The sequence below is a fragment of the Pavona decussata genome, unplaced genomic scaffold, assembly GCF_977016875.1.
Source record: "Pavona decussata unplaced genomic scaffold, jaPavDecu1.1 SCAFFOLD_87, whole genome shotgun sequence".
In the NCBI taxonomy this organism is placed as follows: Eukaryota; Metazoa; Cnidaria; class Anthozoa; order Scleractinia; family Agariciidae; genus Pavona; species Pavona decussata.
In genome coordinates, this window is record NW_028145504.1 from 3162850 (window position 1) to 3175361 (window position 12512).

A 12512-nucleotide genomic window follows, 5' to 3' on the forward strand; every position below is an offset into this window, starting at 1 on the left:
TTTCACCCCGTAAAAAGCGGGAGAGCGGGAGACGAGGCAAAAAAGCGGGAGAGTTGGCATCACTGGAATTTCTGTCGTCCTCAGTCAAAGTGCCTACTCGCTAAATACACGTTGGAGTGTGTACATTTCGTTGTAACCTTTCCGTTTTCTAAAAGCTTCGTTTTTACCTTCCATATTACAACGTCTACCCGGTGTTTTCAAATTTATCCAGTCTGGAAAGCGTTTTCAAAAGGGATGGGGGGGGGTTCATGTTCATGTTCGGTCTTCTAAAGGCGTTCATGTTTGGTCTTCTACAAGGCCATTGAAGTATGGAAACGACTGATGTGTTTTCAAATATACGGTTTAGCTGTGGACCGAACCGGCTTCGAAGAAAAAGTCACAGGAAATTGAACTTGAAAATTCGAAGGACAGCACGAAAAATTGATCGCCTTCCGTATTAATTCTAGCACAGACGGCAAATCGAATAAGAAATAAAGCTTTTTAGAAATATGAAGAGGCCATCTCGTGACAAACCTTATCAGTAGGAAACAAAATCATAAAGGAAAAACGATCTCAGGTAAAAATATTTGCTATTGGTTATGTGGCTTCCGGATCATTATCAGTAGCTGGGCACAGACCCTGGCTTCCTTTATTTGTAGATACCATTTTCATTTCAAACAGCTCAGTTTTAGAAGCGGAAATCGAAAAGCAAAATCAGTGAGATGGATTGATTCACTTGAAGCTCTCAAGTAATTATCTGTCACGTGCAGAAGTTGAATATACTTTTTGCTCGCGTTTGCGTTGACACGTTTGGGCGAAAAGGGCTGTCATGATAAATGTCTGCTTTTGTAACGCGCGAAGAGCGGACAGCTTGTTTGACGAAGTTAATTTGTACTTTTACAGGGAGCAAGGATAGATAGTTTTCTAATTTAACTTTGGCTAAATGGACATCATTTTTAAAATCCATATCATTTTTGAAATGCTTTGTTAACCTCAGTTTTAAACTGCCACATAAATATCGCCGTTAAAATTTCATAGTTATCATTGTAAGGCACCTTGCGGAATTATTGATTTGGCTCTATATAAATATATATTGTTATTGTAAGTTAATATGCCTTAAGGACGAATCTTTTACAACACAGTTTCTTATCACTTTTTTTTTTTTTTTTTTTAGTGATAATGAAATACCAATGCTATAGTCGCCACAATGTAAGTGGAATTCGGTGGCGTATGGGAAGAAAAATATAAACATTTTGGACGTCCAAAGCAAAAATTTTTATATTCAATTTTGTAGAGAATATGTGAAGAACGTGATCTATAAAAGAAAAAGTAGAGGTCAGCCAAGAAGGTTAAATTATGCAAAGTGTTATGCGCTCGCTTAGCACAAAGAAAACGTAAAAGGAAAACTTCGTTAATCTTCTTTATTCATCAAGCAGCTTGTTTTCTCTAATAATATCTCACAAATCACGTCTTACTTTATAGTGTGTTGTGAGCATGTTTCCAACCAAGGCCAGATGGTTCCCTCCAAAGATAAGAAGTAGGTTTTACCAAAATACACCAACGGACAGTAACAGTACAACTGTTATTAGGAAAAAGATTAAAGTGCAACCTATCAGGTTGACAATATGTTCAGCTGTTTGTCATGAGAGGCCCTCACCAAAGGTAAAGAAAGTTGGCAAACCTGTCCACAACACAACTGTTGACTCTAGTCTTGGAATAACAGAAAAATATCAAATAATCTCGAAAATGCTGCCAAAACTATCGAAAAGGAAATAACAGCTTAATCCATCCACAACATTCGTAAAATAAGAAATACACCCTTGAATTAGATTCACCAAATAGTTTTGTTTTCGTTCTCTTCCTTAGCGAATAGTTTGTATGTATACCACGAAATGAAAACAACAGTCTATCATAAAAATAATAGAACTGTAGATATAAGATTTAGTGTGAATGCAATAACAGTATTTATAAATTTAAAAAAACAGGCAAAATAAGCAGATATGTAGATTACTAGATAGTCTTTTCTTATTTCAAAAAGTAGCAGGTCAAAAAAAAAATAAATCCAAAAGGTTTAGTCGGCAGTGTAACCTGTTAAGAAACTTCACTATACAAATTGTAGCGATGTGCTTGGCGGGCTTTAAACTCTAGTTAAGCGGCCGAATGCCCTCGTTCGACTCGGAAAATATGCTTATGGAAACATGCAGTACGCGCACCTCACTTAACTGGCATTGAAGAACTTTAGAAACAAAACAGCATACGTCACAGAGTACACCGCGCGCTAAACGAAAGCTTCTTACAAAGAACAGTTCTTCGAAGAACGCCGTGACAAAATGTCACCGCCAAACTGCTCTGTTCTCAAAAACGCTTCTTTGTCTCCCAACTGCACTGTTGCGGGAACAATTAGCGGATACAGAGAAATGGAAGCTCTGAAATGGCTCCGTTTGTTTGCTTATGCCGTTATATTCATTTTAGGCGTCTTGGGAAATCTGCTCGTGATTCTTACGATTCGCCGGCCACACATGAAGACGGTAACGAATGTCTTCATCACGAACCTCGCCATAGCTGATTTCCTGGTTTGCCTTCTTAACGTTCCTATGGTGACAACACTCGGACATTTGGGATACTGGCCTTTTGGTGAAATCTTGTGCAAGTGCCTCTCGTTCCTTCAAGGCGTGTCACTATCCGCATCCGTGGGAACGTTGATAGCCATCGCTGCAGATCGTTTCAAAATGGTTGTTTTGTACCGTACCCCTAACACAAAAATGCACAAAGCATATATTTTCATCGCGATGATATGGGTTTCTTCAGTGGCTCTTCCCTTCCCGCTGCTCTTATTTTCCCACATCGACTCTACGGGAGCAGACGATCAGTGCGTTGAGATTTGGCCTGATAGTTCATCACGGAAAATTTACACCCTGTTTGTGGCAATTTTTCTCTATGTCATTCCACTTGGTGTGATTTCCGTGCTTTATTCGCTCATTATAAAGAAACTTTGGAGTCTGGTAGAGCCTCAGCAAGGTGAGTTGCCACAATTCGGTGTTTTATGATTTTAAAAAAAAGGCTTTTGCCTTTTAGTATTCAAATAATAAACTTAACGGACCTCTTTCTACACATACAGTTGTTTGTACCGAAACGACTTCAAATGTATCGAATCGACTTTACATATGTATCGAAACGACCAGTAATCCGCAAGAAGAATGGTTTTCAATCGTGGTTTAAGAGCTTCTGTTGTTTGCTTTCTACCATCCCACACAACGACAGTTAAGTGAATCGGCTTATCACCCACCAAATAGTCAATGTCGGTGTTGACACCTCTACAAAACTGAGATAGCTCTTTTTAGCAGATTATTAGAGATAATTCGCTTCAAGAATCTGCAAACAGAAGCCTTGTATTTTGGCGAAATTGTGTGTTAAGTAATATGTCAAAAACGAGGGCGAGTGCTTTATCACGGGTTCCAAATACTGAGAAACAGATGAAAGCACGAGGCCGCAGGCCGAGTGCTTTCATCTGTTTCGAGGTATTTGGAACCCGTGATAAAGCACGAAGCCCGAGTTTTTGACATGTCTTCTCAAATGAAACAATAAGAAATTAATCTCATTAAAATGCAAATGTTTGATCTCAGATGAAAAACATGTTTCATCTCAGATGAAAACCTGGTGGTGTTTCATCTGGTGTTTCATTGGGGTATCAAGATTCATCCACCTGACCGAAATGGAGGTCATTTATTGGCTTTTGACTGCATGAATTATTAATGAGTTTGAGAACATCTGCTACAAATGCATGAACATTGTTAATTGTCATTCTGGCTTTGTTCAGTTGGTCTTAAAATTAAAGAGTCCCTGTCATTTGGATTTCAAATTTTTCTTGAGTTTTAAAACTAATTCTTCTTCAACTCACTATTCTCGAGGCCTCCGTTCAAGTCAGTTCTTAAAAAAATTCGGCTGTGAAACGTATGCTATAATCTTTGTCGCAGGCTACAGAAGGGCGAATCAGCTTACTTTTTCGTTATAAGGTATGAAAAGTTTGAATGACGGACGCCTATTGCCAAGTGGGACCGCGTACCAGTCAATTTATCATACTTCTCATAATTGCTGATAACACAATTTCTTAAAACATTCATTGGTCCCGAGAATGATGTATTTTTCAGTTAGTGATACAAACATACTTGGAAAGAAAAGAAATCGAGTTCTCACGACAGAAGTCAAACCTATGACCTCCCGATTACTTTTTCTCGACGCTCTACCGCTGAGCTATAGGAGACTAGTGGAAGCCAGGCCATCAAGCAGGGTTTGTACAACAAACATCCTGCATATTGATGAGATTTGAATGTCGACTATGTGGCATATCCATTGTTCCTGTTTGGACTTCAACTTGTTTCAGTTCTTGGAGGTTTTAGTCCTTTGACGGTCTACTTCGTACAAACTACACGTCAGTTTGATGCACCAGACTTAAGGAGGTATTCAGTGTTACAGAAATTTTGCTATGCTGTCTTGTTCAAACATGAAATTGCGCCTTGAGCACCAAGAAAAACATATTAAGTGCTTTCTCTAAGGAGAAACAACCGATGATAGGTTTTTAGCGAAGCAAATCTTTTGTTTCCATCCCTGCTTCCGTGTAAGTTTCAAAACATCCAACAACAACAGCGAAAATCAATCCTTTGTCAAAGACGAAATATGTATTGTCTTGGTAACTGTTCTGATATTGTTGGGTGAAAGTGAAGCATATCATTTGTTTCCATCATTGCTTCCGTGTAAGCTTGATAAACATCCGACAACAAGCAATGTCAAACGCTTCTTCAGGGACTTGTAGTGAGCTAGTGAAACACGGAGTCTCTTTTTAAACAGCAATCTTACGATATAGACATAACATATTTTTTTTCAAACATGAAATTACACCTTGAGCACCAAGAACAAAATATCAGTGCTTTCTCTAAGAAGAAACAACCGATGATCAGTTTTTAGCGATTTTCCCTTTACACAAGAGAAGACGTGTTGTAATCCTTTTCCATCCTACCATCAATTGTTTAAGCTAAAGGATAACGTAAAGAATCTCCGAGAAGTAAATAAATTAGTTTATTAGGTTAAAACCACATGGCATGGACTGTTTCCAAAGCTTGGAACTCTCTCTCAGGCGAGCATCTTTCGAATAACTTTTTCACTGAATTACACATGTACATATTATTTGTTTCTTTCTCGGCACATAAGCATGTATTTTGCCAGAGGCCTAAACAGCCTCAATCAGATCCGAGGGTAAATAAAGTGTCATTCATTCATTCATTCATTCATTCATTCATTCATTCATTCATTCATTCATTCATTCATTCATTCATTCATTCATTCATTCATTCATTCATACATTCATTCATTCATCCATCCATCCATCCATCCATCCATCCATCCATCCATCCATTCATTCATTCATTCATTCATTCATTCATTCATTCATTCATTCATTCATTCATTCATTCATTCATTCATTCATTCATTCATTCATTCATTCTGTGACCAAAGCTAACTAATACTAGCTCATCTGTACCTAACAGAGTACTTATTCGCAAAACCGGATCATTGTTTCAACTGTTCGAAGGACCTTAATCGCCTCAGAATTTCGGACTTAGTTGGAAGGACCTAAAGTTTTCTTCGGTAAAATGGAAAAAATGGGAAACACTGGAAAACTAATTCCTTTTTGTTTTCGGAGCAAATTTTAGGTCGTTAAAATGCAAAATACGGTCCCTAAACCTATTAAAAGAATGCTTAGAAAACCACTCTATAAATATTACCTTGCTCATTATTAATGATACTTTATTCCATTCTTTTCGTTTCTCCTTGTTTTTTGTTTTCCTTTTGGTATATCTTTCTTATTTTTTCTACCCTACTTAGTTACTTTTCTTATCAATTTACTTCCTTTAAAGGGGCACATGCATAGTATTAGTTTTACTAGAGGTTCCCGTCTTCTCTCCTTCCCCTATTTTAATTGTATTATTGAATTTGAATTGTATTTTTTAGCTGCGTATTATTCTATGTTTTAATACTATATTAATAATATATTTTGCGCTTATGTAACAGTAAGAGTGGAGAGTATAGATAAAAATGTCAAAATGTCAAGTGTCAAAATACGATCACTAGAGAGCATTTTCGTGAAGCCAACAACAGCTCGTAAATCTAGGGAATAAGATTCCATTCACTAAAACTTTGTGCAGCTTAAATTTTCAAATAACCCTTTCGCTCCCAAGATCTGAGAGCTAATTCTCCCAACCAGTGATCATACAAACCTTTTTTGGATTGTCCTGACAATTTGGTCTTGTTTCAAGACACAATCCCTTGCATGACGATTTTCGAAATTCTCATCACCTAACTGCTTCACATCATATGAAAATTGTAAGGAGAATTTATTTGTTTGTCACTTCTGGGAGTGAAAGGGATAAAGCATTCAAACAAATCAAACTGTATTAGCTTGCACTTGGCTTACACAAGTATATCTTTTAAAAGGACACGAAACCATCTGGGACTGAATACAGGAGACAGCATGTTGTTGGGGTTCGATTCCCAGTGTTCTCGTCATACGTGGTTTGAGTTTGTTGTTGGTTCTCGTCCCTGCTCCAGGGTTTGTCTCCGGGTACTCAGATTTCATGGGTTGGGTGGGTAGGATGAGGTCGCTAATGGACATACGCTGATGTAAACCGCATTTGAATATATATGAATAGAAAATGCGGTGTATAAATGCATTACCATTACCATTACCATTTTCGTCCCTCCACAAAAAACATATCCAAATTTCAGTTCGACCTGGAAAAAATTGTTGAAAGAGCCACTGGCTCCCTATGGAAGCACCTGAAATTCCCATTCATTTTTTCTTTTTCTTTTATTTGCTTATTTGTTTTAAGTATTTTGCTTAAACGTTCCCTGCAAAGTGACACTAAAACACCATGCCTCATTTTCAGGTAATCTGCGCACGCTCATGTTTGTGTTACTTGTTAGTTTCTCAACAGCGCCAGAGGCGGATTGTTCGTATGCTTGTGATTGTCGTGGCCCTATTCGCTGTCTGTTGGCTGCCATATCACATTCTTTTCCTGTACATGGACTTTGGACAGCCTGAAATGACGTACGTACTTGTATCCGTCATCTTGTCCACTCAGTGGCTTATCTACTCTAACAGCGCCTGCAATCCAATTGCATACGCGGTGTTCAATACAAATTACAGGCGTGAATTTTCAAGAATGCTGAGGTACAGAGTAAATAAGCGGCGTGCTGTGAAAAATAACGAGATGGAGATGGCTGAGAAGGAAATGGAAAAGAACACTTCATTAACTGGCTCGCCCGGGGTTTGATTCTGGTGGATCCACTGTCAGTAAGACAGCCATATAAATGACTTGGCCGTGGAGTATCACAAACCCAAACGAGCCTTTTTATGACGTTTAAGCCCTTCTCAGGTAGAAAACGTACGGCTCGTTGGTTATTTAACTTAAAACAGAGTTAATGCGGGCTATGGTTATGAAGCCTGACAAACTATTTTGTTATATGTTTTTGTTAGAATATTTGGCCTTGCCGTTCACACACTACAACAGATTTTGAAATGTGTTGGAGCAACTGTCCAATAGAAAAGTTCCTATTTTAAGCTTACCCAGGACCTTCAGAGGTGTCTCGCGTTTAAGCGATGTAGCGCGTCCAGTTTAAACTGAAGATACCTAAACCCCTATATCAAATTAAAGCTTATAGAGCTGACTATCAAACTATACCAAGAATTTTGAAATAAAATAAATTGTCGAATTTTTTACGACCTCTAATTGTGAGCGCCCGAATCACCTTTTTAAAGCTACAAGTCTAAGAGAATTTTGTTTTTTCCTAATTTAATTTGCTCCTCAGTTTCCGGAACCAAAGCGCTAAAAAAGCGTGTCTGCGTTTTGCCATATTCAATCGCAGTGAAAAGTTTTAGAGCATTTTCGAAATGGGATGAAAAAAATGTGGAGTAATCGTACAAAAATCACTCTTCGCAGACACGTTTTTTGTTGTTTATATGTTAAACTAGCTACTGTCCAAATTTGAAGGCAAACGAACAAATTCCTTTTGAGTTTTAGCTCTTTGAAGTGGCTTCTCCAAGTGAGAAAAAATTATTCGAGAAAACAGCGCTAAAACTTCGGCAATTCATTTTATTTCAAAATTCTTGGTTTAGTTGGATAGCCAGCTCTATAAGCTTTAATTTGATATAAGGGTTCAGGTATCTACAGTTTAAACCGGACGCGCTACATCGCTTGGACGCGAGACACCTCTGAAGACACCTCTGAAGGTACCGGGTAACCTTAAAAGATCTTCAACTGTTGTGTGAACTCGTTAAACAAAGGATTGTGCACGGTCACGGCCCTTCCAACATGATATTGCAGTACCTTTGTTGTCATGGCAACGTTTCATAACCATTCCCTCAATTAACTATGTTTGAAGGTTTTTTGACCAAAGACGCATTGTCTTGGTAGCTGTTTTGATATTAGGTAATAGTGAAGCATATTATTTGTTTACAACATTGCTTCCGTGTAAGCTTGATAAACATCCAAAAACAAAGACTTGTAGTGAGTTAGCTAGTGAAACACGGAATCTTACGATAGACATAATATTTCATTAGTAGTTGAGGTTTCAAATAGACAATTTTGAATTAATTTAAGAGCGCTTAAGTTAAGGGTAGAGACAAAGAGTAAAACTAATTCTAACGAACGAGGACCACTTGCATGATTCGACTCCTTCTCTGTTGTCGTTATTTTAAAAACATTTACCCCAAGGCGGCTAAGAGCAAGGAGAGAACTTGTTTTTCATTGCACACCGATTTACAGCGCACCTATTGTATTGCGGTGACCTGTGGGCCCAATATAACCGTAAACCTAACTATAGAGCGTTTTCATTCACGTGACTACTGGCCATATTGGTTTACTGAAACAAAAGAAAGTATTTGCAGAAAAATAGAGTTCAATTTCCAGAGGTTTAGTTTGGGACACCACCATGGCCGCCATTTCTTTGTTTTGGGACACCAGCATGGCCGCCATGACGCCATGTGAAAACACTCTATTTGTAACTCATAATTAATGTTATTTTATTAGCTGTTCCCAGAGGAGTTTTTCAACAACCAATTACACTTGAAATAGTTTACGCTACAACTGCTTTCGCTGTTTGAGGGGCACTGTCACGGCGATTTCTCTGCCGTATTTTGGTCAAAGATTCTTTTCTCTGACATACAATTTTTCTTAGAGTAGTTGGAGGAAATTATTAAGTGATTTTTCCGAGGAAGAACAAACTATAAGCAATTTTTAGAAATTTCTCTAAAATACACAGGACGAACTTGAAAAAAATAGCCAATTTTTTTTTTTTCAATTCCATTCAATCCATGCCATTATTACATGCAAATCCATTCCCATCCAGGCCATCGGCAGCAAAATGTAAGAGGCCATTTTTATGATGGCGCCATTTGACTACAACTACCAGAATTTACTTCGTTTTTCTTTTCAAATTTAAATTTTGTAATTCCAAATGAAACCAAAGAACAATAGCTCCAATTAGCATGAGAAAATAAAAACCAGAAGGATTCTGGTAGTTGTAGTAAAATGACGCCATAGTGAAAATGTCCTATTAATACCAGTTTCTGTGCACTGGTAGGTCAGTTGTTAACAAAACTTAAGCATTAACGTTTCGATCGCCACAAAGGTCAATATTTTTGGCTATTCAAAGTTATCCTAAAAACTAGGTGACACTACCCTTTTAAGATTTATCTGTTATAATCTGAGGTGCGAAGAATTCGCTTTTGGACGATGATGTGGTTGCATTTCGCACCTTTACATCCCTGAGCAGGATTGGTCATTCATGCTGTAATTATATGAGCATTCTTTGAAATCAAAGTTAAATCTGGTAAGTAATTAGCGCGCAAAAAGATAAAGATATATTGCAAGTAGGTCGCATTGTTGTGTAATCTCTTATTAGCTGTTCCCTGGCGAAGCAATCGTCCTAAAAAAATAACATTCACACGGTAAGTGAATATCTGTGATACCTAATTTTCGTATAATACATACCGTTGCTTACTGAGTCGACAATTTTTATGCAGAACTTTTCTCATGTCGTCACATTAAAAATTAAATCGCAATTAATAGAGAATTAAGCTTTTGTTCTTCAGCCTTACCTGAATTAGCTCAAGCTATATAGGTTTACTGATTTCTTTTTAGGCTTTAAGCCTTAAATGACTACTTATGTTTGTAACCTAGTTGTTTGTTCCAGAAATATTTAGATCTGATTATCATACTTGTTCTCGCTGTGGTTTTGCGATCACATCTACAAATATTTTTAAGTATAGGTGTTGCTTGGTTGTGCTCGACGTATGCCAGGCGATAGACCAAGTTAGCTATTTAGTTTGCAATTTAGAGCGTTTTAATGTCTGACTCGTAAGACAGAGCGAATGCCCGCTACAGTCATTGCCAAATGCCGAAACAAAAAAGCGGATTCACTCTCGTGTAGAATATGAAGCAACGCAGAAATCGTCAGTCGCCTTTCAGCAAAACAAACCCATTTTGAAGCATGTTCACTGTCAACGTTTGAGTGAACGACAATTTAGTAGTGTGCTCGAGAATCGAGAAGTTTTCTTTTGTCTCAACGGTTGAAAAACAACTTGACGCTAAGGTCGAAGGGATGATATCAACAGTCAAGAACGACTCAGATTTCGCCTCAAAGTGTAGACAGCCATTTAAATGATTTGACTTAACAGTTGAATAGTTCGCGTCAACGAGCGATCTGCATTTTAAATCTATGGTTGCAAGCTTTTCTTTCACCTGATTGAAATGTCGAATTGTTTGCCTCAACGGCAGAGATTTTGACTGAGCGGTTAAATTTATTGCCTCAACGGGCGAAGAATACTAGCAGTGTCAATCTGCTGGAACTCTGCATGTCTGTAAGGTCTTTCCACGTGCAATTTTAAGTGACGTTATCGCAGGTGTGGATATCCCGGATAAATAAAACCAACTAACTGCGCATGCTTTAGATCTTACATTCGCCACTATTGTAAGTATTGTAAAGAATAGTGTGCTGCCTCGCTAACACTCACCAAGAATTAATTTACGAGCTTCGTGAAAGAAGATACACAGAACAAGAGACAAAAAGTTTCAGAACAAAAAGATTAGTTCGGAAAGCCATTACTTCCGGAAAACCCAACGTAACCCGTTCCACATACGCCTCGAGGAAAACTATTCGATGCCAGCGAACAATCGGCACTCGATGTGGAGTAATTTTGAGGAGCATTAGTGACCCGAAATGTGCAGGTTTTTCAAGAATTTCGCTGTTACATTGAAAGGCTGTGAGGAAAAAGGTGTTAGGAGAGCTGTCAGGAAAACGAAAAACTAATCTAATCTTGCAAATTTACAGTCAAGCACTGATGTATAAGTTACTTTACTCGTTCGAAGAAGGGCTCGCCCTCGAGTATTTCCGAGAAAAGACCGCTATTCAGATGATATCTTGCGATGGCAAATCCTTTTCACTTGCACGGCTTTCCTAACTCTCCAAATTCTTCTTTTTACGCCATCGAATAATCTTTTGGGCGTCCTCGAAGGATAATTTCTTCGCCTTAAACTCGCTGAATTCGGCCATTTCTCTCGACGTTTCAGGGCCGAAAAACGACAAGCAGAAAATAGGTCCCCGGTTTACGACCGGGTAATTTTAAATGCAGTCTTATAGCTTGGATTCACTATGTATATTTGTCGATAGCCTCCCTCCACTCCCGCATCATTTTTACCGAGTATGGGCCCCCACAAAAATGGACAACTAGGCGTCTACCAGTCAGTTAAATGTCAAACCATTGCACTGTGCTGGAAGAGGCACCCAGGGTGTTCAATTTCACTATTTAGCGTGTGGCGAGTGGTGATGCGTGGTCTACATTTGTGATAACAACCTTTTTTTTTTTTTTTTTTTTTGAAAAATCTAATTCTATGATGTTAGTTATAAAAGAATATTTTCTTTATGTGAAATGAAAAACAAAGCAGACAATTAGGGTTACAAAAAAAGGTCTCTTATCTTAAACAAGGTAGTGCCCCCTCCCCCCTCCCCCCTCCCCCCCCCCCCCCGGTTATAGGTGGCCGTTCCTAATTATCTAAGAGCTGAAACCGTTCTTGAAAGCACTCGCCCCTCACAGAATTTAGAGGCGGCGACGAGGAGCGAAAGCGAAGCATTTCGGATTCCCCTCAAGTTTCTTTTAAAGAGGCATTACTTCAGTATCTTTCCACACGTATACAAACAGAGAATTAGCGAAAGAGCAGTCAATAATAGCTATAAGTGGTCGGAGAAAAGCGGGAAGTCAGCCTTTAATCACAAACGCGTGTTTATCTTATCAGGTCCTGGGGACTTGCTCGAGGGCATAGATAAGATAATCCTCTTGGTTCGCTTTCACGAAACTATCCTAAACCATAAGAGGCTCATAGAAACACATCTTATGAGATAACTGGTATTCTCGAAGACTTCCAATTCACAGATATGTCTTATTTTTTCTCATAAACTTAGGATGTCTGAAGTTTTCTAAA

At 38.3% G+C, this 12512-nt stretch overlaps 1 protein-coding gene across 2 annotated transcripts; it reads left to right on the forward strand.

The window, feature by feature from the left end:
• Window positions 1-2247: 2247 nt before the first annotated feature.
• On the forward strand, window positions 2248-8285 carry LOC146474812 (neuropeptide FF receptor 2-like). 2 transcript variants are annotated; one of them, XM_085116600.1, is made up of 2 exons: window positions 2248-2997; window positions 6958-8285. In XM_085116600.1, exons 1-2 carry the CDS (start codon window positions 2310-2312, stop codon window positions 7305-7307), a joined length of 1038 nt encoding a protein of 345 aa, XP_084972726.1. In that variant the 5' UTR covers window positions 2248-2309; the 3' UTR covers window positions 7308-8285. The 2 variants fall into 2 exon arrangements, with proteins under 2 accessions (XP_084972726.1, XP_084972727.1); XM_085116601.1 differs by having other exon boundaries at window positions 6921-7216.
• Window positions 8286-12512: the final 4227 nt, after the last annotated feature.

Bases quoted from the DNA above. Each gene is read 5' to 3' on its own strand.
- LOC146474812 (XM_085116600.1), top strand. From the start codon at position 2,310: ATGTCACCGCCAAACTGCTCTGTTCTCAAAAACGCTTCTTTGTCTCCC. The intron at 2,998-6,957 runs GTGAGTTGCCAC...GTTACTTGTTAG, and splicing joins TCTGGTAGAGCCTCAGCAAG to TTTCTCAACAGCGCCAGAGG.